The sequence below is a fragment of the Acanthopagrus latus genome, chromosome 7 (assembly GCF_904848185.1).
Source record: "Acanthopagrus latus isolate v.2019 chromosome 7, fAcaLat1.1, whole genome shotgun sequence".
Classification (NCBI taxonomy): domain Eukaryota; kingdom Metazoa; phylum Chordata; class Actinopteri; order Spariformes; family Sparidae; genus Acanthopagrus; species Acanthopagrus latus.
This window is the reverse complement of record NC_051045.1, coordinates 2,774,626-2,801,029: the sequence shown is the minus strand read 5'-3', so window position 1 is coordinate 2,801,029 and position 26,404 is coordinate 2,774,626. Positions and strand designations below refer to the sequence as shown.

The 26,404-nt window shown below is 42.5% G+C and overlaps 1 protein-coding gene and 1 long non-coding RNA gene across 6 annotated transcripts; one reads left to right on the top strand and one right to left on the bottom strand.

Annotated features, from left to right (window-relative positions):
• Window positions 1-15,061: 15,061 nt before the first annotated feature.
• On the bottom strand, window positions 15,062-17,415 carry LOC119023574. Its single transcript, XR_005076292.1, has 2 exons — window positions 17,280-17,415; window positions 15,062-16,312 (listed from the first exon to the last, which is right to left on the bottom strand). It is a non-coding gene; the product is annotated as an uncharacterized LOC119023574 (long non-coding RNA).
• Window positions 17,416-17,447: 32 nt separating this feature from the next.
• Window positions 17,448-25,709, top strand: tcea2 (transcription elongation factor A (SII), 2). 5 transcript variants are annotated; one of them, XM_037105625.1, is made up of 10 exons: window positions 17,448-17,664; window positions 20,164-20,226; window positions 21,215-21,320; window positions 21,725-21,806; window positions 21,963-22,141; window positions 23,410-23,466; window positions 23,621-23,775; window positions 24,240-24,386; window positions 24,507-24,578; window positions 25,361-25,709. In XM_037105625.1, exons 1-10 carry the CDS (start codon window positions 17,596-17,598, stop codon window positions 25,367-25,369), a joined length of 939 nt encoding a protein of 312 aa, XP_036961520.1. In that variant the 5' UTR covers window positions 17,448-17,595; the 3' UTR covers window positions 25,370-25,709. The 5 variants fall into 5 exon arrangements, with proteins under 5 accessions (XP_036961520.1, XP_036961519.1, XP_036961521.1 ...); XM_037105624.1 differs by having other exon boundaries at window positions 21,960-22,141; XM_037105628.1 differs by lacking the exon at window positions 17,448-17,664 and adding an exon at window positions 17,726-17,746 and having other exon boundaries at window positions 21,960-22,141.
• The last annotated feature ends 695 nt before the right edge of the window (window positions 25,710-26,404 follow it).

Genomic DNA, 26,404 nt, shown 5'->3' with positions numbered 1-26,404 from the left:
AGTTGCTGTTCTGGAGCTTCCGATCATATGGTTTGGTCCTAGTCAGCTCCTGTAGATCTGTAGATGTTCAAACCTTCTCTGATCCTGAGCCGACTGTAAAAGTTGAGGTTGAAAGTTAATTGTTGACTTCGGAAACAGCAGCTGATGAAACAGTCTGTCCCTACAGTATGCACAGTACAGTTACAGAGTTAGAAGTAATCTCTCTCCGTCCTCTCTGCAGAAACAAACATTCACAGCTTTGACCACCGTCTGTTTTCCGGGCCGGGATGTCTGAGCGGACAGACGGCAATTTAGCCATAAAGTTGGTTAATGAGAATGTTCATTTTAGTATTTTTAGTGTGCGTTCATCATTTTGCTTTTTACATCATCGTTTTTGAAAACAGGTCGGCACAAACAGCGGCGCGACAGCGTCGTCTCCCCAAATACAAGTTCACAAGTTTATACGTGCGAGAGTGTTTTTTCTCTGCTGCGTGTGAAACAACAACGCAGAGCACTGATTTAAAACCTGAACACTGTCCATTATCTCAGCCAGTGTACTCAGCTGCAGTTGTTTTGAAAGAGAAAGTGATTTAGATGTGAAGTGGGATAATGAGGATGTTCATTCCAATAATGTAATCTCAACAGAGCTCGAGCTGTGCCCCAGTTTTGTTCTATTCTGATTGTTATCAGGTTTAGTGGATAAAAAACACTTGATTTTTTTGAGCTGTTGATGGATGTTCACCCACAAAACATGAATCGAAGAGCAGCTCGCAGCTGGAACGCATTTCAACAAATTGTCTGCAGTGCTGAAACACCACGAGGATGTCACGAAACGCAAAATACAGTTATAAATCTTTGCAAAAATATTGATCTTTCTCTTCGTTACACTGTTAAATATAAAACCGATGATAGCTTTTCCAAATTGCGCTTGATTGACGACTGCTGGTGCTCGTTTTCACCGTCTCCGTTCGTTTCCATCGTCATAATTTCCCGTCAAATCAAGAAAAAGTAAAGTTCATTTATTTCCCAACTGCAAAATGGCTCTGCATGACTTCGACCCTCCGTCCCACCCAACACTGTTGGCCCGGCCATTTGTTAAAACAACACAAACTCATTCCTCCAGCAAAGCCACTAATTTTAAAACCTAAGTACTACTTTACCACTTTCCAGAGGCTGCAGCTGTTTTGAGTGCGGTTGAGGGGAGAGAAAGTGATTTAGAGGTGAAATGGGATAATGATGATGTTCGTTCTCGTCATTTCTGAAGCAAAAAAACATCCTAATTTAAAATCAGGGCAGACGATCTGTGATTAAAGCGTGGCAGAGGAGGCCAACCGGCCACGGGCAAGATATAATTGTTGGTGCTATTGCTGGCAAGAAATGATAGAACTGAAAACACGTCTAACTTCATTTAATTAACGTTTTAATTTCTGAGTCCGTTCGGGGGATTTGTGTCGTGTCCGACTGTCAGCAGCTCCACCGAGTCTGAGAGCAGAGCCGTAAAACATCCTGATGTCAGAATCAAAAGATGAGGCTGACGTCACTCTCAGATCAAACTAAAACTTATCGAGTTAATTTAATCGACACAACAGGTTAGTTTGGGGTGTTTAATGAGCGTCACAGAGCTCCAGTGAGGCTGCAGACTTCTTCGCTGGTCTCCGTCGGTCGTGTGCTGAAGCCCGTCTGTCCAGGTTCTGGCCCACAGCTCCGGTTGTTTTGAGTGCGGCTGACGCTTTCGATATGATTTAGATGTGAAGCGGGTGTGTGATAGTATTTTGGAGGAGAAGGGAGTGAGAGGCAGAGCTGCTGCTACATTACTGAGTCCTCGGCGCTGCGGTTTCAAAACGCTGTAATTCAGCAGAGCCTCCCCTCGCAGCAGACGGACGGCAGGAATGCAGTGATTCTGATTTTTCTTGGCAGGTTTCTTGTAGTTTTTTGTTTAATTGTTCAGTGATGTTTGGTGGATTAAGTCTGTCAGTGAAGTGTATCCCAGAGTTTCCAGAGTGTGGTAGGTCGCCTTAAAGGACCTTTTTTAAGGATTACAGCGGTATCTTCACATGCTTTACCCAATTTAATACAAATTATGTGTACTTTGAATTACTGCCGACCTTTTTCCAAACCGTACAGTAAGTTTTTATTTTGATTTCCTCTCTTCCAGGCAGCCTGTGGTTTCAGTTTATTTCTATTCAAATCAATTTGTAGCGACTTGAAACTTGCTGTAGACGGTTTATTCATCACAGTCAGCATTTATTTTTTATAGTTTGTCAGTGAAATCTTTTCTGAAGGAGCCTTTAAACATTCACTTATGTAAGAACTGGCTTTTATTTCTGGACATTTCTGCTGGTTTGATTTTTGCCTTTCAGCTCATTTTTCATGGCGTACTTAAACTAGATAATAATAATAATAAACTGTTTTTTATGTGGCACCTTTTAAAACAGAGTGCTTTGACCAACAGAGCAGGAAACTTAGAGAGACATTATTATACAATAATCACACAAAACACAAGGAAGCCTCGTCTCAGGTGACGCTAAAAGAGAAAACGTGAAACACAAAAAGTCGTAAAAAGTAAATGGAATAAACGCAATGAACTGAAATGAAATCATGGAAAAAAAGCAGGATTTTAATGTAAAAAGCTTCCCGGCAACTGATGGTTTGCATACAATAATCACTGTTGCACACCTTAAAATAAAAGCATGTAGATCTGATATCTTTCCCAAAACACTGGTCAGATTATCTATACACAGCCGCTAAAGTACAGTTCAACTCAAACTCTGCGTTTACTGAACAATGTTAAGAGAGAGACGGTGTGCATCGCAGTGTTGTAGCTCAGCTGGAGTTGTGTTGAGGTAAATGTGACCAACCGTCTGCTGTTTCTTCGCACCAACGACTCGTTTAGTGTCGGCGTCTTTTTTTTTTGTTGAGCCCGGCAGGAGAAGTGGAGCAGCCAGAGAGTTTCCTCAGAGGTTCAGGTCCACACAAAGAGCCGCTGACATCTGGGAGGAGTGAGAAACGAGTGCTGCGTTTACCCTTAACACCGTCCTGTGCAAGTGTTAATGTGTGTTAGTTAAGTTAAGAGTTAATTCAGATGTGACTCAGACCTCCCACCACGCTGCGTACAGGACAAACAAATTCCCGTATCGGCACTAAATCTCGGCAGTGGATGTGAATGATGAGGTGCAGAATTGTTCGATTTAGATGTAACACAGTGCAGAGAAAAAGTGATGAGTCACAAAGAATGATTGTATTTCACAAAATAGACATTATATTGAACATATTATCTGACGTACAGCTTCGTTTTTCACAAATCTGTTCTCTAAAATCAAATCTTTACCCACCAAATCAAAAGTGGAATCTGGTGCCCTGCAGTGGCCTCTGTGCGTCCTGGAGCATCTCTGCTGCCTTCATGGTTTTTTAGTAAACGTATTTTTAAAAAGAGAATTGTGTTCCTATCCGATAAATAAGGAAGTATGTCTAAACTAATCAGCACAATAACGGCTCAAATCTGCACGAGTTGAAATGATACGGACACAAAATATGTGACATTAACCACGACGACAAGCTTTTGGAAAGAATTAATCCATTTTCCAGACTGTTGCTATTTTTGTTCTGAACTTTAAAGATCTTTCACAAACTCAAAAGGAAACAATGTGAGTTCAAGCTGACGGATTCCCAACAAGAAGAAAAGCACTGAAGGGACGACAAGAAGAGAAAGAGAAGCAAAAAGAAAAAAAGAGAAAAAAAAAAGATTGTTTTAAAGAATGATATGATGACAGGAGGAACGAGGAGTTTACTGGGTACGTATGAAAGAGAAAGTCATATATTAAACACTATAAAAGTGACAGACGGCCAGAAAAGAAGAAGGGATGAGCAGCAGAAAGAGGAACAGAGGAAGAGGAGGAGGAGGAGGAGGAGGAGGAAGAGGAGGAAGAGGAGGAGGAGGAGGAGGAGGAAGAGGAGGAGGAGGAGGAGGAGGAAGAGGAGGAGGAGGAGGAGGAGGAAGAGGAGGAGGAGGGATGGTGGACAAACTCAGAGCCTCCAGTTTAGTCGGCCGCAGAAGTTGGGAAAGTATTTTGTGGTCACTGCAACTATTCAGAAAATGTTAAAGATGGAGGGAGGGGATCAGTGAGTGGAGAGAGTGTGTGTGTGTGTGTGTGTGTGTGTGTGTGTGTGTGTGTGTGTGTGAGCTGCATGTATGTACGTTATTGTTTAAGTATTCATTGGATTCTCTGTGTGAGGACACGATGTTCATGTGTGTGTGAGTTATAAACTACTACTGTAATCTACTGAATGTGTCTGTGGTCATGTGACTTTCTGACTGTTCACACTGTTGGTGCTTATATGAACTTGGTGTGTGTGTGTGTGTGTGTGTGTGTGTGTGTGTGTCGATCGCTGACGTCTGACTCAAGCTGTGATCTGACGAGATGTTCATGAAGGTGATACAGATGTGTGATATGTGTTTTGATCGACGCTTTCATGCAATATTCTTTAAAAAAGACGCTACAACTCCTGATGGAGGAGCCTCTGATCTCATGGCGCCGTCCAGCTTCTAGAACCAGAACCAGAACCTGCAGACTGAACCACCTGTAGCCTCGGTGTGATCATGCAGCAGCTGATGGAGTTTACTCAGCATCAACTCTTTTATTTTTATGTTTTATATCGATGGTTTTAGGTGATCAGGAAGAGACTCAGAGGAAACAGAAATCTGTCTTTGTCATCTTTTTTTTAGGCAAATGAAGAAATCCACGACAACACGAGTCTCCGGATCTTAAACATGTATACATGATTCTGGCTGTATCAGAGAGGAAATGAAGATATGCTCATTAGTATTGACATGATCATGTAGAAGGTCCGGTCATGTGTTTATCCCAAACACACACACACACACACACACACACACACACACACACACGATCAGATGAGGTCACCTGCTCATCAACACCCAGAAACAAACAATCTGCAAACAGCTGACGGTGCGTTCTGTGTGCAGAGACAAACAAAAGACACACAGGTTAACAGAACAAACACACACATCCCCTGTGTGTGTGTGTGTGTGTGGTCATCAGCAATGTACACACACACGCACACACAGAGCCGTGTCACATTCACTGCGTCCCACCATTGTCCTGCTGCACTTACTTCACACACAATGTAAACACGTCGACACACGTGTAAAACGTGCTGCACCTACACACACACACGCACACACACACACACACACACACACAGCTGATAGGAATCTATAGTGTGTATGCGTGTGTGTGTGTGTGTATGTATATAGGCATGTGTGTGTGTGTTCTGGATGGAGGGCAGTTTCTGGGAATTGTGCTGCCGCCACAGTGGGGAGATGCTGAGAGCAGCAGGAGGGTGGAGTGTGTGTGTGTGTGTGTGTGTGTGTGTTCATTGTTTTCACTTGTTACATGGATGAAGATTAGAGCGCCTTTTCAACACTCCAACTCTCACACACACACACACACACAGACACACACAGACACGGACACAAAGCCATGCATACACCCTGGTCTGACCTATATCCAACTTTGCATGCAAACACACACGTATATGCACTCACACACACACACACACACACACACGCACTCTGTCTCTCAGAATAATGAGGGCAGGCATGCTGAAAGAAGGACAAAGCCTGTTACTTCATGACTGTGTTGATGGAAAGTGACAGAGACTCATTTTCCTCATAAAACCTCGTTTGACCGGCCGGATGTCAACCTGCTTCTCTCCGCCAGAGACGCCGACCGAAGCAGAAGACGGCAGATCAACACGACGTCAGCGTGAGATTTAAAACTTCACTACTGACGTCTCATCGTCAGTTCTGTTCATGGCAGACTCACCGAGGTGACAGCTGAGACCTGCGAGCAGATTCAGTCTGACTCGCTGAACGTAGACTGTGGTGGACGTTTAGCGACTCTGATGCGTTCACATGCGTCAAGCTGGAATACAGGAGCAACATGGACGCCAAAAAGGAAGAAAGAGGTCATCTCATCTAAACAACATGTTGACAGATGTTTCCAGTGTTCGAGCGACAAGGAAGAGCAAAGTGAACGACAACCTGACAACACAACACACGGCTTTGCTTACAGCATGTTTCAGCATCATGTGACGGCAACTTGGCAGCCAGAATGTTCTCAGTCTCTCTGAGTTTATGTTCTGACTTAAGTTGAAATTCACGTGAATTTTCCAAACGAATGTACACAAAATCATTTTGCTGTTTGCTGTCTTATCGTCTTAGCATTATCGAGGTCCTCATCGCTAAAGGAAGCAACAACAACAGCCACAAAACTATCAACCTGCCTGCTAAAACTAGCTGAAATATATGAAATGATCTTTATCCTGGTCGCTAATAACTTGTAGGTGTTCCCTTGTTCTTTTGTGGGGACTGAACCTTTTAATGCTGGGATCCAAACTGATGCCCAACACTATTTTAAAGTGGCACTGATGCTGCGTCCTTCTTGCTTTCTCACACACACAGGTCGTATTTTCTTGTTTGCCCACTGAGCTAAAGCTTCTCAACACTCCAATTAAACTTGGAGCACAGACTGAACACCGGTCGTGTGATCCGGCCCTGATTGAACCTAATGAACTGAACAACAACAGCAAAGACAAAAAAAAAAAACAGAGCGAGACAAACGGACTGAAGGACAGACAGGCAGACGTTTTAAACTCCCATGAGTCCCATTTAGAGGAAGTGGAGGGGGGGATGTGAGGGGGACACAGAGACAGGAAGAAGAAGAAGAAGAAGAAGCAGGGAGCAAACACTTTCTCAGCTTCACACCACTGCAGAGCTGCTGATGCTATTCTTCTGTCTGCAGTCCCAGAGGAGCAGCACACGCACACACACACACACACACACACACACACACACACACACACACACACAAACACACACACACACACACTACGGTCAAACAATACATGACACATGAAGACACACACACAGGACAACGAGAGTGACGACTGAACTAAACAGGGTAACAAACATCACACCAGAGGGGATTCTGTGTGTTTGTGCATCTGAAATGTCTCATTTTGTTATATTTTACAAACAAAAATATACTTTTGCGTTTGTGTTTTATCACATTTGCGAAGCGTTTTGGATACACACGTCCTTCAACACTTCTAGGCCACCGTACAAAGACAATTATTTGCTTTTTCCTCCACATTTTGGCATAAAATTCAGATTTTTTAGTTCCCCCTTGATTTATATATTTACAACAGTTCTCTATTACCAGTTTCCCCTTTTTTTCGAAAGAACAATAGTGCTGAAATTCAATCCTCTTCGGACTAACGTCTATATGTGACCATTCTTTAGAACTGGATTTACGTCCGATGACGATTTTCAATGCCAAGCAGGAAGTGGCGTGACGTTCACACAGAGCAGCGAAGGACCCGACGGCCTCGTTCACCAACATTTAGTTTGTTTCCGTGTCCTCATAGAATCTGAAGGGTTTAAACCTGCAGAATATCAGGCTGAGAGACTGAATATCAGAATATCAGTGCTTAAAGTGAGAAAATACAAAGAAAATGTGCAATAAATGCGAGAAAATAAGACTGAAAACTTGTGTGTCTGCATGCAGGATGTCTTTATGAGCAGTGTGTGTGTGTGTGTGTGTGGACTACATGTATATGAGGGGGTGTGAGAGGGAAGTGTGTGGGAGTGGGGCTGCCAATGCCTTCCCACACACACACACACATCCTAAAACACTCATAAAACACACACACACACACACACACACACACACCAGAACGGACACAAACCCACAGCGCAGCAGTCGACCAGCCGACCTCAGTCCTGCTGTGACCTGGCCAAGAGGAAATCTCACGCATACACACACGCAAACGCTGCACAAAGCACCGTCTTCATTCACGAGGACAAATCGCTTCTCAGTAAAGAAGAAAACTGGAAGCAGACCGAGCGACTGAGGAGAAGAGACGACTGAAGTATTTCATCCGAAAGTTGGACTCTGAGGCAACAGGCTGCGTCGACCTGGATGAACAACAGCGTCACGCTCATGTTAAAGGTTTACAGTCACATTTAATTCAGTAGTTTATGTCAGTGTGCATCTGAAACCGACATCTGATCGTCAGGCTGCAGGACGACGAGCTGCACATGCACGAAAAGTCGTTAAAAGATTTTCAGAGACTGCAAACATGCGTCACTGCAGATGTTTAATAATAAGTCCATTCTCATTGGCTTCCAAACTAGTTGTGATCTCACAAAATGAATTAATTCGTGCAGGTGTTACAGTGTATTCACGTGCTCGCTGGACAGAATTCAGTCATTACTCCAACTTCATGTTGATGTTCATGAGCTCTTCAGTCCTCATGTTAAATGAAATAAAGTAAAATATAAATTGAAAAAAGCTGAAAATAAACATTGTTTTAATGCTAATAGATATTTTTTTTTAACTATTCAAGTTCTCTGTAAATCAGCAGAAACAAACTGTTAAGTCTGATCCCATCATATGAATCGAAGGCAGGTAAAAGAATTTGCTATAAAATGTGCAAATTACTTAAAATATACGTATCGTAATGTACATTTAATTGTGTATGAAACATTTCCAGATGTTTTTCCAATCTGAGGGGAACAAATTTTTGCAAATGTCGAGGGTGTGAAAGCAGCTTAGTATGACCAATATTTTCATTTCTTGTAACATTATGACCTTTAGAAGCTGTAGTGATTATTGTGGAAGCAAAGGAGGAATTCAGGCAAACTTTACAGAGCCTGTTCTGGTCAAATGTGTCACTAATAAGTTATTTTACCTGCAAATGAAGTTAAGTGCAGTCACGTACGTATTCCAGTTATTTTAAGACAAACTACGTGTTTTCCAGCCGGTCTGTCGCGAGTATGCTGTCATTTTAGGAGCTATAATCCTGTTCAGCTGTTTGGGAAAATATTAACAGATCCTCGTATATAATCGGGAAAAGCGGATTTTTCCCTACATCTCATGAATTTGCTATTAAAACTGAGAATTAAGGTGAACACAGAGAAACTTTCTTCATTCAGCAGACGAATGTGAAAAAAGCTTTTTAGTGTCAAACATCATTCTACATGATTCAGTGACAGAAGTGGTGGAAAGGTAAACAAATCAATCCAGTACAGTTATAATTTTGAGATACTTTTACAACTTCACACTTTGACTCAACACTTGCTGTTTAAAAGCTCATATTTCAGCTTTATGAATAACAACGTGCTGTTTACGATCGAACCGTCGTTTTTTTTCCCGAAGTTTCATCTCGTCGGACTGTCTTGAAGATAGAGTGTCTGGTTGGGGCCCCATGTCTTGTTTTACATGTCTGAGTTGTTAGCAGCTCAACCAAAGAGACATTTCCACTCCAAAATGTCCTCAGATGGTTTTAATTTAAAGAACTGCTCGAGGCTCAAAGAAGTCCGGCTCTTCAGTACTCCACAAAAACAGCACAGACTGGAGAAGAATATGAAAAATAAACATGAGTGTAAAATATGTGGTGCAGAACTTTTAACGTATTGCTTTTTTCTTCGTTCCTCTTCCTTAAATCAACTCAGGACGCTTCAAATTTACCTTTGTGACCTTTACCTTTCGGACGGATCAGCTAAAATACTTGTTCACACACTGCAGCGAGGATGATAAGCACAACTCACGTCAGAATGAAAGCATGAATACCAACAGTCTTTTCTGACATCAGCAGCGATGAGTCACAAGTTTTACTTTCCTGCTGACGCTCATGTTGTCAACCGACGGTTAATTCTTGACGAACTGGACTGAAATTTACTTTTAATTCCTCACATGTGTGTCTCAGGCGGAGTCCTGTTTATTGACTCGCCACATGTTGGAGTCCCTGCCGTGCGGAGAATGACTGGACGTGTGCCGAACCTGTGCCACGCAGGACCGACGCTCTCATTCTCTGTCCCAGGATGATGACATAATAATCACCTCGCTCCTGACTTCCTGTCTCCTGGTGGGGCCGCCCGGCTGGAATGTTGGCACCCGGCCGGGAAACAAACAAATACACACACGCTCGGACCGGCTGGTACCACCGCAGACGCATTCACACACACACACACACACACACAGAAGGTCAAAGTCGTCATCATCAGATGAGTCGAGGAGGGAGGACCATGACGGAACAGTTAGCTTTGATCAGTTCAGATTAATGACTCATGTTTAATCACACAACAGTCATTAGAAGTTTCTGGCAGCAGCGGTTTGACCAGATGAGGATCAGGAGGGAAAAGTTACATTAATGAATTCTTCCCCAAACTGTAGAGGAACTCCAAATACATCAATATTAATTATCTGGAAAAATTCCAAATTTCTTTTAAGGTGTATCTTGTAAAACATAACAGCTAAACCCCCAAATTCCACCAGATCCGTGTTCGGTCCGTGTTCGGTCCGTGTTCGGTCCGTGACTGATCCACCGCGGCTGCAGCAGTCCTGACCCTCCTGTAGCAGATACACCAGGCTTCAGTTTCTGCTGGATGTTGGAGCGCAGCGCATCAATTCAGCCCAACTCAGCACAGAGCTGACAGGAAGTCAGATACTGAAACAACAACATAACATCCGGTTAATTTTCAGAATAAAACAATCCGTGTTGAAAACTCAAAAAAGATTCAAATCCAAGCACTTCTTCTAATCCTTCGGATGGGAACGCTTCCTGTTGTGTTTATGACACATACCTGCTTCGCTCTTGCTGTCTTTGCTTGTAGTAGACGTTAGCAAGTTAGCTCAGTTAGCCGTGCAGCTAAGTGGCCCTGGTGACTCCTGAAAGCCAAACCGTGACGGTTTCGGTGGGTTTTAGTTTCATGTCAGTGGAGTTTGAATTAAGTGTTCTTCATGATGAGTTAACGAGACAATCAAGGTGTTTTCTGTTTGGTAGGAAAAGTAGTTTGAAGAATATTGCTGACGTCTCCTTGCTGGAACAAAGAAAGCTATCAGACTATTGTTATCTGACAAATGTCAACACTTTTCTTTCTTCGCAGTCTTGAAGAGTTTATTACAAGTGTGTTGTGTTTTCACCTGTGTTGTCTGTCTGTCTGTCTGTCTGTCTGTTGGTTGGTTTGTCAGCACGATTACACAAAAAAAAAGCTGAACACACTTTCACCAAACTTGGACGGACGACGGGGACAAATCCAGGAATCTTTTCATTGTGTTTATTTCTCAGGACCTTGATGATGAAAAACACACACATTGCCCCATTAATAAAAACTGGAGTCTTGGATCAATCAGATATCTTGAATCAAATAGATGTTTTAAATAAGCAGAATCACCGTCGTGTCTCCACTCTGTCTGCAGTCCCTCTAACGACCACAAGAAAACTTATGATTGCAGGGTTAGGGTTGCAAGAATAAAGACTAAGAAAGTCCTTTTGTCAAACTACAAACCCCTTGAGAAGTTTAACACGATGACTGAGGTCTCAGTTCCGTCACGTCGGGTGTCAGACGGCCTTTCATGCTGCAGATTGATCGGACCGCTCAGTGTTTCCGCTTCCCACAATCGGGGATTTTTCTTCTTTGATGTTTTTAAGCTCTTTTACAGCGTGAACATTATGTGTGGCCAAACTTCCGCGATATAATGACACCATTGTCCTGAACCCATAACCTCGATAGAAGAGTGTACAAACAGTACCTGCTGGCGACTGTTAACACATTTTCCTCCTAGAGCCAAAAGATGTATCTGCTTTACTTAAATATTCAACAGCAGGACATTATTTTTGAGGGTGTCATGACATCCAGATACCTTCCCCCGCTCCACTGGCTGCATTTCATAACAAAAAAAAAAGCTTCAGCGATCTAAAACGTGAAGTTTGAAGCAGGGAACGCATCCCAACAAGTTCCAGTGAAATTACAAAACCAAATTTTTCCCCAGACAGTCTGTTTATATTGAGTCAGTGACTGAAGAACCAAATCTTAACAAGCATCTTACTCACATCAAGAAATGATGAAAACAGCCTCCGTTCCGACGAAGCCTCCGCAGACTCATTTACCATCAGAGCGGAAGACGGAGCCGACTCCACACAATACTTGGCCTGCTCTCTGAAGGAAGTAAGAATAGCTCCATCCATCCAACCAGAGAGGAAACTTCCTGTCTGAGGTCATAACTAGCACCGACTCCATAGATCTAGTCTAAGTAGAAAAGGACACTTCCTGGTGCCAAGGGGTCAGAATGAACAGCTCCAGATCAAGGAGAGTGGGCGCTTCCTGCTTCGGATGGTCAATAACGGAGACTCCAAAGATCCATTTGGAGCGGAGAAGCACTTCCTGGCGTCAGAGGTGACTTCGAATGAGTCCATAGATCACGAGAAGAGGGCACTTCCTGAATCCAGCAGCTGAAAGCAAGGTTTCATTGATCTGATACACACAGAACAAACACTTCCTGGGTACATAGATCTACAGCAGGTAGAGCCGACAGTTCCTGCCGTCGGGGGGGTCAATCCATCGCCGAAGGTCAGAGAGCGCAGAGGAACTTTACCAAGAATCCAAACGCCATCATCCCCCACGGCAGCTGAAGGCGAAGCTGAAAGGGTCGTTATCTCCTCGCGCTGATGGAAAGTTTGGTAAAGTCAATACCGACCCACTTCAAACTAATCATGAATCAGAGGGTGAGTTATAAAGAAGTTAAACTTGATGTTTACTGAACTTTCTGCAGTTACTCATTAAAAAAAAACAAGCTGAATTACGATATAAGTTTCTTGAACTCAGTTCTCAGGAAACGGTTGTCAGATCACAGATGCAGAGGAGGGACGTGACTCATTTGTTTGATTTCGCAGGTCAATGTTTTTCTCATTATATTTCCATCATCTATCACATCACCGACCGCCCTTTTCCGACATTTGCCTTTTGTTTGTTCGCTGGAAATATTCGAAAAACTTTGAATATGGATAAACTTCGGTGGAAGCTGCTGATGATCTGCGCCATAAAAAACATCGTCAGCGTCAACAACGATGAGCAAATACATTCAGTTCACCTGCCACGTGTTAGTTCACACACGGCAGAATTAAAGAGTATGAAGAAGAACAGAAGGACGATAAAAAAGAGGAGCAAAGGTTACAAATAAGAGAGAGAAGAGATACCAGAGACAAGAAGAAACTAAAGAAAGATGAGGAGGTGGAGAAGAGATGGAGGAGGAAGACAAGAAGGAAAACAGAGATGAGATTCTGTGAAGAGCCGTCATGTTTCAGTGTCTCGTCATTTTTGTTGCCTGTCGCATCAGGATGCGGCCTGAAAAAGAAAGCTGAAGAGAGGTTCAAACCAAACTTTATGTTGAGTTTTACTCTCTCTCTCTCTCTCTCTCGTCACCACGCTGTGCTCATGCGAGGTGGTCGTCTCGATCGTGGATAGAGATGATCTGACTTCTCGTGAAACACATCTGGTTTTCAGTCGCCACAAAAACATAATGAAATTTGAAAGGATCTTGTTTTTTACGCAACAAAGACGAAGTGAAATAATATCGTCAGGTGTCTTTGACAAGATCGACTGGTGCGACTTGAGCAGCGTTCAGCTGTTGGAACAGCTTTTATTTCACCTTCATCACTTTGCTCATGGATTCACGAGGCGTTGTGCAAACTTAAAAGATCATTTGCATCGCATTTGAAATGAGAAAGCTGGTAGATAGAATAAATACACTCACTCACTTGTTCTATCAAGTTAGCTCAAGCCTGATACTCTCACACACCTGGTACGAATCAGGACAATGAGGGAAAATGACAACCGTTGAATATTCATTGTTGTATTTTACGTATTCTGCTTTGTTTTCATGAGAGGAAGAAAAAGAAAGGAAAGAGAGAAAGAATCAAAAAGGAAAGAAGAGGACGAAGAAGCTGCTTTTGTTTCCTTTCAATCAGGTTTTTGGAGGAGCATCTTTTCCCCCCCACTCGCTGCATACCTCTGAGCTCTGCAGGTCTTCTGTAGTAAACACACACACACACACACACACACACACACACACACACACACACACACACTCGGACTGGCAGCTATCTCACCCGGCAGCTGTCGATGTCGCTGCCAGCTCTGCTCTGCAGATCCTCAGCTGGAGGAGGATCTTGGCTGCAGACATCAAGCAGCAAGAATTCATGAGAGCAAAAAAAAAAAAAAAAAAAGAAAAAAGTTTCTCCAAGAATTATTTACTCGTCTGGAATGCCGAGAGGAGAGCCTGATTTAAATTTAGAGAGAGAGAGAAAGAGACACGACCGCTACAGTAGACCCTCACTGAGCTGGAGCTGGCAGGCAGCGGCGGGGAAGTTTGTTTAAAATCTAAAAATCTGTTCTGGATTACAGCAAAAAAAGACACACACAAGAAAAAAAAAAGAAAATTGGACATTTCTATTTGTTTTTGTTCGTCCTCGACATAAATCAATACCCGCTGTCCTGCAGGGTGCATCTCTGGAATAGATCGGGGTCATAGTGACGCGAGGTCGTCTTCTAACACCTCGTCAAAGTTTGGGATCTCGTAATTCTCTAGAAAATCTCAACTGGATGCAGCAGAATCGGAGAAACTGTCCGGCTGGGAGAAAGACGAGGAGCTGGAGAAGAGATGGAGAAAGAAATCCACGGAGGAAGAGGAGACAAGAAGGAACGAGAGAGAGAGAGAGAGAGATGAGAGGAGAGTTAAGAAATGAAAGAATCGAAGAAAAGGAATGGAGATTTTTCGCAACCATAAAACTCTCTTAAAATCACAATGGATGCAGCAGAACCAGAGAATCTCTCTCTTATTACACACATTATTTATCATTGAAACTTTTACCCACAATGCAACTTGACTGCTAACTGCTGGGTGAGAGATCCGGGCGTTTTACGCTAACAGAGGCTGATCGAGGCCTCGAGCAGCGATGACGTCTGTGAAGATGAAATCTGACTGACACGTGTCGTCTTCAGATTAAAGGCTTTATTTAGCTTTTATTCACATAACGCAGGACGACAAATAACAAATGAAAGAACTGTTTTTAAAAAAACAGACTTCGGTGTAAAAGATAAAGTGGAGCTAAACTGTAAACACGTCAAGCAAATTGAGAGTTTTCTTTCCCCGAATGTTTAATTTGAAACATTCTTAAGACGCCCTGAAAAAGTGAAAATATCCAAGTATTCAACTATTTTGTGTCCCAGGTAAGTTGTTCTAGTTGTTTCCTTATTTATCCAACCCACTGTTAGAGGATCAGTGGTTCACAAAGAGATTTTCCCTCCCGACCTTCATCATGTAGCTTTGTTCTGTAATATTGAGGCAGATTTCCAAAAAAAATAAACTGATATTTGTTTGACGTGTTTTTTTTTTTTTTTTATGAAAGTAGAATAAATCTGCCACACTGTGATGAGGTCATGAGACAGAATAAATGCAGGTTATTTACTTTAAAAATCACCTAATAAACCTTAAACTCCTACAGCACAAAAATACAGAATCAAACTATTTTACATGTTGAATGAAACTTTTGAGAAAATTGCCAAAATCTTGAGTCAGAATCATTTTTAATTTTCTTTTAAAACACAATTTTGCTCTTTTGCTTCTTTTGATTTTACTTGACTTTCACTTATTAAAAAAAATTTACTTTATTATTTATAAATCACATCCAGGTTAATATATTTCAGCTTCTAACCTGGAAGAAACTGAAAAAAAACAAAAAACAAAACAAAACAAAAAAAACACAACTGGACCTTTTTTAACAACCTGCAGACACAAAGAAGTCAAATGGTGTCCAAATAAAATGGTGAATTATATATTTACAGAGTTTGGTCTCACACACACACACACACACACACACACACACACACACACACACACACACAGTATAAATGTACTGTACATATCAACAGTCCTGCTGCTGGACATTAAGTACAGAGTGATGTACCAACACTGACATCTAGTGGCAGAATAAAGGAAATACATCCAGTTTTCAGTCAGTTCTGCTCTGTTTGTTTCCCAACAAGGTGTGTGTTCCCTTTAAAAACAGACAGAGTGTCACTGAACTAATGTTTAAATCCCTCCGATGTAACTCCGTGTGAGGCAGAAACAGATCTACGGTTCTGATCCGTCCTGCAGAGTTAAAGCTCGACGAGACGTTTCACAGCTCGGTGTGTTCGTGTGAAGAAGCAGGACGAGATGGTTTCTCTGTCCTCACATCTCCAGACTGAATGTTTTGAACATTCCCTCAGTGTTTCTGACACCAAAGTTAAAAACAGTGACTTCACTCCGGCTTTAGAGGCCCCCCTCCCCCCCTGCTGAGCCCTTTGGGCCCCCGGGCCTGGGCCCGGCAGGCCCGCTGGGTAATCCACCCATGTGTGGAGTATCCTGTAGTCATTTGTCTGAGCTGATCTGTTGTGGCAGGACGGTCCGGACTGGATTTAGACACACTGTGGAGGATGAACACAAAGTCGACGACAGTTAAAACTGTGGTTCTGTCATCGGTGACGACTCTGAGTTCTGTTGGTCCAGTAGAGCTACAGAATATCTCGATGTTCAGAATCTCCTCAAAGACACGGAGAAATGTGAGAAACCAGACAAAATCAGGTTTCACAATATAACTGATCAAACCTTTGACCAGATATAAACACAGAGAGATGTTCCTGCTGCACAGATCGTATTTATGAGTCCTTATCGGATCATTTTGAGGTTTTCAAAGTTTTCAAATTTTGCTGGTTTTGCTTTGATATTTATCTTGTTTATGCGATAAAGACTAAAATTATCACAGTATTATTCTGTCTGTGGCTGCTGGGAGTCATTTAGTTTCAGTCTCCTAAATTTAGTCTCATAATTTTGACTTTTTATCTCATGACTTTAACTTTTCATAACCTAATTATAACTTTTTTCTCCTCTTTTTTTCCTTTTCTTTTTATCCCGTTATCAGGACTTTTACCAGATTCTGTTGACTTAGCATCAGTTTTTTTCTTTACTTTTTATCTCATAATTTTGAATTTCATCTGATAATTTTGACTTTTTATCTCATTTATTTGACTTTTTCCTTATAATTAGGATAATGATCTCATACTTTCTACTTTTTATTTTATCATTTTGACTTTTTTTGTTTTACTGTTCTTATCATAATGACTTTTCTCATATTTTTTACTTTTTTCCAATTATTCTTACTTTACAAATCATATTCATGAATCTTTTCATAATTTTCATATATTATTTTACTTTTCATATCATACTTATGACCTTTTACTCATAATTATGACTTTAACTCATTATCAGGACTTTTAAATGATAATTTTGATCTTTTTAAATCTCATTTTTTATGGTTTTCCTCTCATGATTGACTTTTTATCTCATTATTTTGACTTTTAAATCACAATTAAGACTTTCTATCTGCTCATTTACCTTTTTCTCATTATTTGAACTTTTCACCTCACACCATTATCGCAGTACGATCCCGTCTGTGGTTTTCTGGGTCCCATTAAAAAGTTTCGGTCCAGTGGCTGAGTTCGGGCAGAACTACATCTCCCAGCGTCCCTCAGTGTCCCACAACAACAAACGAGATTCAGTCGGCAGCTGGGAGGGAAGGAGACAGACGGGCTGCAGCGTGAAGAGGAGAAGAGAGGAAGAGAAGAGAAGAAGAGGAGGAGAGGAGGAGAGTTTCCCTCCACATCCATGGAGCTTCTCTCCGCAGCGCAGGAGGACGAGTGACGCTGGAAACATGGCGAAAAACCAGGAAGTGGAGCGCATCGCCAAAAAGCTGGATAAAATGGTGCACAAGAAGAACACGGTGAGTGAAAAGAGCCGAACAACAGATCAGGTGATGAGCTCCACCTTCAGCCGCTCAGAGGAGATCATTCTGGAAACACACGGTGCGAAAACAGAGCTCACCTCACCGCTAACCGCTGCTGTTTCTGCCTCCACCTCACCGCTAACCGCTGCTGTTTCTGCCTCCACCTCACCGCTAACCGCTGCTGTTTCTGCCTCCACCTCACTGCTAACCGCTGCTGTTTCTGCCTCCACCTCACCGCTAACCGCTGCTGTTTCTGCCTCCACCTCACCGCTAACTGCTGCTGTTTCTGCCTCCACCTCACCGCTAACTGCTGCTGCTGTTTCTGCCTCCACCTCACTGCTAACCGCTGCTGTTTCTGCCTCCACCTCACCGCTAACTGCTGCTGTTTCTGCCTCCACCTCACTGCCAACTGCTGCTGTTTCTGCCTCCACCTCACCGCTAACCGCTGCTGTTTCTGCCTCCACCTCACAGGTAACTGCTGCTGTTTCTGCCTCCACCTCACCGCTAACCGCTGCTGTTTCTGCCTCCACCTCACCGCTAACTGCTGCTGTTTCTGCCTCCACCTCACCGCTAACCGCTGCTGTTTCTGCCTCCACCTCACCGCTAACTGCTGCTGTTTCTGCCTCCACCTCACCGCTAACTGCTGCTGTTTCTGCCTCCACCTCACCGCTAACCGCTGCTGTTTCTGCCTCCACCTCACCGCTAACTGCTGCTGCTGTTTCTGCCTCCACCTCACCGCTAACTGCTGCTGCTGTTTCTGCCTCCACCTCACCGCTAACTGCTGCTGCTGTTTCTGCCTCCACCTCACCGCTAACTGCTGCTGCTGTTTGTCTATAAAATCACAGCAGCTGTCGCACCTGTGAGTCATTTATCCAGCCAGCTCACCTGAGAGGCTGTTAACTCCACACCCAGAGTGAGTGAGTGAGGCTGTAAATGAGGTTAAAACTCTGAATATTATCTGTATTTACATTTAAAACAAGGACAGTGACGCACAGGGTTATTAACATTTAACATGTGCTCTCAGGAAACTTCTGGAAAATGTAGTTTTTACTTTTTAAAATGGACGACAAACAGAGAGAAGTCAGCAAATTAGTGAGGGAACATGTAGAACTTTATTTTGAAAATATGTCTAACAAGGGAGGAAAATGTGACCTGATACGTTGAGTTTTTAATGCTCACCTGTGAGGTTTGTTTTGTGACATTTGGATCCTCTCCATGTGTGTTTTATGTTTTATTTTATTGAATTTTCCAACACACCTGGGCTACCTGCTTCAAGGTGTGTCTTTAAACCGATGATGCTCTTGTCTCGATCCTGCAGAGCCATCGAAGAATCACCGCTAACAAAGCTGCGCCGCTAATTCAAGTAACAAACACACTAAATGTCCTGTACGTTCTTCAGTGGATGTTTAGTCATTTCAAAAAGCTTTTATTTTGAAGCAGCATAACAGGAAACGCTGCGTTTTCACCAGCAGGACCTAAAACACGACTGCTGAAGCGGCTGAAAGAGAACACGATGAAACAGCAAAACACAGCAGACGTTTGAAAGAACAGACACACAGAGAAATAAGTCGAGTGTTGATCGGAGGAGGAGACGGTGCTCGTTACGATCGGAGGCTTGGACCTCCTACAGACGCAGGTCCGTTACCGGTGCGGCTCCGCTCAACTTGGCAGGAAAGCAGTCAGCTGGCTCGGTTGGTTGGTTGTTATGCTGTTGACGGACTTCTGACGAGGAGTTTTGTTGTCGTGGATTTGGGGCTTTTTAAGTTTCATGTGCGAAGGGAAAAAAAATGCATAATCAGTTCCCTTTTTGAGGTTTTGTAGTTTCAAGTTTGTAGTTTCTGAGGCCACATTGAAAGTCTCTGAAATTGTCATCATGTAAATCTGGAAATAATCCGAAAACGAGGAGTAAAGGTTCCTAAAGGGAGCAGTGATGGAACTCGAGTGACCAAACCATCAGTAGAGCCAAACATGAAGATTATTTCTGAGAGAAATAAAAAATCAGCTTCATCACAGATACGTACGACTCCAGTCAGCAGTCGTCCTGTCAAATTAAGGCCATCTCGGATCTTCTCAGGGGACGAGGAGCAGATTCTGGACCACTTCTGCCACTTAATTTGCCTGAATATGAAACTTCCGGCGTCGATTCCTCTCTGTCCTCCATTTAAGATTCAATGTCGTGCCTCCATCACTCTCTCAGTAACCTTTAGTGAACCCTGGACGATCGACTCGGGGCGTCGGGGTGGCAGCTGTTTGACTGTGGGTGGGATGTTTGGACGAAGCCGTGAATCTTCACATCGCTACAAAACGACTTCAGCAGCTGGATAAACGACGTCCACCGAAAACAAATCTGTCGGTTTGAACACACGTTGGTCATGGACGCAGAGATGCTTTGTCGTTTCTCTTTAGCAGACGCACGATCAAACAGATTAAACAACGTGACAGATTCATCTGCAGGGTGTGACCGACCGTGACGATGCTGTGTTGTTGTGTCTGCAGGACGGAGCCCTCGACCTGCTGAGGGAACTCAAGAACATCAAGATGTCTCTGGAGACCCTGCAGGTAATCGGCTCCACCCCTCCGCCATGTCACCGAACACCACCAAGTGCACCTGAAGTCAAACACGATGCTATTATCCATCTCAAACAACATGACCGTAACTGTGTTCTTTACATTTGGCATGGATGGTAAGCAGTGCATCCAGCAGGGGGCAGCTGAGGGTCAAGAGAGACAGACGGAGATTTCTTGTGACTTTTTTATTATCAAAGAAAAATATCAGCGACAAATGTAATTTTCAGTGAGATATCCGCCATCGTTCAGACTTCTTTGCCTGTCAGCTACTCTGCCCCCAGTGTTTTCTTGAGGTACTGCAGCTTTTATTTCAGAAAACGTGCCGAGACCAGGACGAAATGAACACAGAGTACAAAGGTCGTATCTGTTCACGCGTCGAATGCTGAGTATAAATGAGATGTGAGGTCGACTCGTGTGTTGCTGTAATCCATCGCAAGTCTAGAATTTGATATGTCAGCGTCAATATTCCTGATTTATGTGGCAAGTCTGTAAACTTCACGAGCAACTACAGCAGCTGATCTAAGAGATTAGGGCAAAGTCACCTCATCGATCAATCAGTTCAAACTGCTACATGACGTAAAAAAGATAGAAAGCTGTTCATGGCAGAAAAGTTGGGCTTTGTGAATTGCAGCATAACTACTAGAACCACTAATACTAAAATCTCTTAAAGTACGACATTGACATCAGCCAAGCCGGAGATCTGATCTCACCTTCTGTCCTTCTGATCTCATCGATAAGAAGTTCCTGACAAAATCGTGCAGTGACATCGAAGCTTATTGGGGAATTTGATACCTCATCATGATAATCCTGCTTATTGCCAGTTTAGACTAGTTCACATCTAAGTTACTACTTATTTACAGGCTCAGTTTTTATATCCCGTGTTTGTGTGGACCTGCGTCTACATGTCCGTGAGAACAAGGCGAGCAGCTTCTCGCTCTCTTCTGACGTGACGATGATCTCAGTGTTTCTCTCTCTGCAGTCGACCAGAGTCGGGATGTCGGTGAACGCTGTGAGGAAGCAGAGCTCAGAGGAAGAAGTTCAGACTCTGGCCAAAGCTCTCATCAAGTCCTGGAAGAAACTGCTGGGTGTGTGTGTGTGTGTGTGTGTGTGTGAGATGTTGAGGTAGAAAAATGCATGTTTTATTATTATTGATTTATCTGTCAGTTATCTATTTAAGGTTACTGTAGTTAATTGTTCAGTCTACAGAAAAGTGAGTCCGTCAATGTCTTGTTTTTCCAGACCAACAGTCCAAAAACCAAAGAAATGTAACTTCTAATGATATCAAAGCTAGAAAAGCAGCAAATCCTTACGTTCTGGAAGCATTTATCAATAGTACTGATAAATGACGACAGAGCATCTTGTTAGTTGACGCCTGCAGCACAAACTGGACATCCATTAACTCGTGGATGCACGTTGGCCTTTCAGCGTCACACTGTGCGTTGCTGTCGCGTCAGTGTGTCGGTTCATTGTTCTGTGTGTCGTCCTGCAGACGGTTCAGAGGAGAAGAAGAAGGAAGGCTCTCCTGTGAGGTCATCGTCCACCTCCAAGGACTCCGGCAGCAGTGAGAAAAGGTCCGTCGCACAGTGATGAGGTCACTTTTAGTTAAAGATAGACTTCACTACAGTGAGATTTTGCATTTGATGCTTCTTTAATAACAGAAGAGGATTTAAAGTGAAATGTTCCTTTTATTGGAGTGATGTCCTGTTTGTCTCTCTCCTGCTCAGCAGTAAGAAGTCAGGAGAGTCCCCGACCACGCCCACCTCCCCCACTACTCCCACTACTCCCACCTCCCCCACCACCCCAGCCCTCCCCCCTCGGGTCACCTCCTTCCCCCCGCCGCCCGTCACCACTGACAGCGTGAGGAACAAGTGTCGAGAGCTGCTGGTGGCGGCGCTGCAGACTGACGGTGAGGACGCATTTATTTTATGTTGAGACGCTGACCGGAGCTGGAGGCTGATATTTATAGATTTTGATATTTTAAGGGGCGCAGAATAAAAATAAAATAAAATAAATTTGAATTGCAACGACATCATGAGCTGATGACGATAATTTTTCAAGCCTGATTTTGTTTGTTTTTCTCTGATATTGTGAGACCAGGAGGAAAAACGTTTGGTGAAGTTTTGCCTGGATATTCTCCCAAATGGGTTTTTATTTTTTTTTAATTTTTAAATGTTTCCTATCTTCCTATCAGAAGAAAAACATTTTTTCCCCAGGATATTTTTTTCTTCATGCGTGGAAAAAAAGATTCAGGAGAAAAAGAGTTTTGACATACACCTCATTTTCTTCAGCGTTTGTGTTAAATCAATTTTAACCACGAGCGGCTGAAGTGCATGATTACCTCATGGTTTCTTCTTTGGGAGTTTTAATTTCTCTGTGCTCACTGAACACAGTATTACAGAAGCAATGAGGGGCAAGTGGACATTTGTTTTGTTTCTGGCGATACAATTTCGGATTTAAATTATTTTCTCTCATGGTTATATGATTGAGACAAAAGTTTTTCTCGGTCAAGCTTTGTAAATTAATTTTAATCAACATGTATAAAAATGAATTTAAAAGAAAATGAAACTTTTTTTTCATGTGTAAAACCATCTTCCTTTCATCTTCCTATTTAGAAAATGTTTTCTTGTGTGAAATATTTTTTTCAGGAGATTTCTATTTTTTTTTTTTTTTTTTTTTTTAGTGAGGCTCATTTCGTTAAATGATACTCATTTTGACTTCAGCAGGCTGAAGCACACGACAACCTCGCGTTCTACATTAGACTGAGAGCGTGCATGTTTTCTACTGGGGTAGATTTAATTTCTCTGTGCCCATTTAAAAACACAAGGTTACAGAAAATGTTTGGTTTTTGGTGACCCAAATTTTTTTTTTTTTTTTAAAATACCATGTTCATGCCTGGAGAAACTGGTGAAAACATGTTGAAAGTAAAAAGCAAATTAAAAAAAAAAAAAAAAAAAAAAACATTTGAAAAAGTGTGAAATCAAGCAAAGAAAATGAAATGTATTTCAGGAGAATTTTTTTCAGAAAAATTTTGTTTTGTGTTTTTCATGTGTGAAAATGAGCGGAAAACAACAGTTTTAGTTTATTTGTGTTTGTTTGTTAACCTTGTTTGTTTTGCTCTGATTCTTAATGTATGTCACCATTTTTTAAAGTGCAGTCACTGTTTGTGTGTTCCAGATGACCACCGGACCATCGGAGTCGACTGTGAGCACCTCGCAGCACAAATCGAAGAAGATATCCTTCAAGACCAAACAGAGCTGGATTCACTCCTGAGCCAGAGATGTTAATTCTCTGTGTTTCACTTGTTCTGAGCTGTTTTTACTTTAATAAATGTATAAATGTATTTGTTCGTCCAGCGTTTTTGTCCTTGACCGCTCTTCGTGCCCACAGATCTTCCAGGAGTTCAAGTCGACAGACATTAAATACAAAACTCGCCTACGAAGCCGCATCTCCAACCTGAAGGACCAGAAGAATCCAGACCTGCGGCGTAACGTCCTGTGTGGGAACATCTCGCCTCATCGCATCGCCAGCATGACTGCTGAGGTCAGACGTGCAGACGTTTTGTCTCATTGTTATCTCCTCGAGGGGTTCGCCTGTGTTATGGGTTGTTTTAGGGTTAGAATTAGTTTTAAGATTAGATTAGTTGACAGTTTAAACGTGTCGGTGCATGTACGTCTGTGTGTAGATGAAGGCCAAAGAGAAGTTTTTATCCCAGATGTGTTCTGTGTTTTGGGCTCAGACAGACAGAAAAACACAAATCAGTTGCATATTTATTTTCAGGTAAAGAAAAAAAATAAAAATCAAATTCCAGATTATCTTTTTTGTGTTAAACTGCTCGTAAAAATCTTTTTTATTTGAATTTCTTTTTAGGATTTTTTATTTGTCCATGTGTGAAAACACATTATCTCAGAGAAAAAAAGAAGGCAGGTCCACCAGTTCTCAAGTCATAACACAAAACCTAACCTGTGTGTGTGTGTGTGTGTGTGTGTGTGTGTGTGTGCGTGCAGGAGATGGCGAGTGCGGAGCTGAAGCAGATCAGAGAGAATCTGACCAAAGAGTCCATCAGAGAGCATCAGCTGTCGAAGGTCGGAGGGACGGAGACGGACATGTTCATCTGCAACAAGTGTCACGGAAAGAGCTGCTCATACACACAGGTACACACACACACACACACACACACACACACACACACACACACACACACACACACACACACACACACACGATGAAAGTGCTTCACTCTTCAGTTTTTCGTGTGTGTTGGTGTTGTACAGGTGCAGACACGCAGTGCTGATGAGCCCATGACCACCTTCGTGCTGTGTAACAGCTGCGGAAACCGATGGAAGGTAAAGAAACGATGAGGAGTCGCTGCAACACACAACTCCTGCATGGTGTGACTTCCAGGAAAAAAAAGAAAAACACACACTTTTTTTTAATTATTAATTTAAGTATTCACATGCAGGTTGAGTCATTAAATTAGGCCACAGTGACCAGACTGCAGTAACAGTTTCTCACCACATGATGGCAGCAGAGACTGACCTCTGCTCTTCTTCCTCTCCGCTCACCTGCTTCCTTCTACCTGTTCATGCTCTCTGTCTCCTCCCACTGCCTCTCTACATCTTTTAAAACTTTACTTCACTTTTTCACTTTCTTCATTTCTTCTCCCCTCACCTTCTTTCCTTGTCTTCCTGCTCTCTCGTTTACACCTCTTTACCTTCCCGCTGTCCTTTTCACCCTCCTCCCTCCATCTCATCCCTCCATGTTTACTCCTCCCCACCTTTTTCCTCATAGTAGTTTTTCCGGTCCGTCCCTTATTTAGCCCGCGGCTCTCGGTCAAGGTGAAGCGACTAATTTGAGGAGCTGATGGTTTGTGGGAAGTGTGTGTGTGTGTGTGTGTGTGTTGTTGTTGTCGTCAGTAGAATGTGAGACCTGGAGGGAGGACTTGACATTTCAAACAGAAACAAATGGGTTTAATGAAGCGACGCTGAGTTACACGACCGCTTTAAACTCCGGGAACAAATGTGCAAACAAACGCTGGAGATAAATTCTCCAGAAACACTAAATATGATGACGCTGATGTTCATATGTTCATTTTTGAAATCCTGCTTTCTGTCTGTCTCTCTCACAGTTCTGCTGAAGACGACGTTTGTGTGTGTGTATTATTCCATCATCAAGCTAAAAGTGAATTGATTGTGAATTTTCTTTATTTTGTATAATTTCTTTTTTTTTTTTTATATAAAAACTAAAAAAGCTATAATATATTTAGAGAGAGAGAGTTCATGTTGTCGTATTGGTTTAATTTGTTTTGCATGGAGCACTTGGAGTTAATTTCTTACGGTAGATGAAGCTTTGAGCCAGACTGAAATCACATTAGGGCCTTTTGTGGAAACAGTGGATGTGCCTTTCTTTGCCATGTTGTGCTGCCACATATTTTGCCCTTGAACATTTATATTAAAGTTGCTCTTGGATCAAGATGACATCAGCGTGGTTCCTCCTTTATTTGTCTTCCTGGAGTTTCACAGATTTTAATCTTTGGTAGGCTGCTGATAAAATGAAGTTTATTAGAGAGCTGTTGGTCTTTCTGTAAATTTGAACAGAAAGATAACAAGTGTCAACAACTTGTCATGTTCCTTTAATAATCATGTTTAATAAGCATGTAAAAAATCAACCAACAGAAGCTCGTCTCTCCCACACAACACCGTCCCTGAAACGCCACGTCGCCTTTAATGCTGCGACTTTGTGACATCACACTACGTCACCATGTCACATTTTTTCCATATTTATGTCTAGCAGCTAGTTTGTCACATAAGCACAGCTGTTCTGGTGTTATTGTTAGCGGTGCTGGGTCAGGCATGTGTGAGCTGACCAATCAGAGGAGGCTGTGGTGGTTCAAAAGGGGCGGGGCCTTAAAGAGACAGGAGCTAAAACATCAGGAAAATGATCAACCTGTTCTCGTAGTGAAATAATAAAATGATGAACCTGAAAACAAACATCGTACGTCTCCTTTACAGCAGAGTTTATAGAATATTGGAATCAGATTTATTCAATACTGGCATTGAATACATTTTTACATGAATTCAGTATTGAAAGTTAAACCAACTTTATTAACAGACGCCCTGTTAAAAGAAAAACACTTTATGATCACCTTAAATTGAATAATTGACTGTGGCAG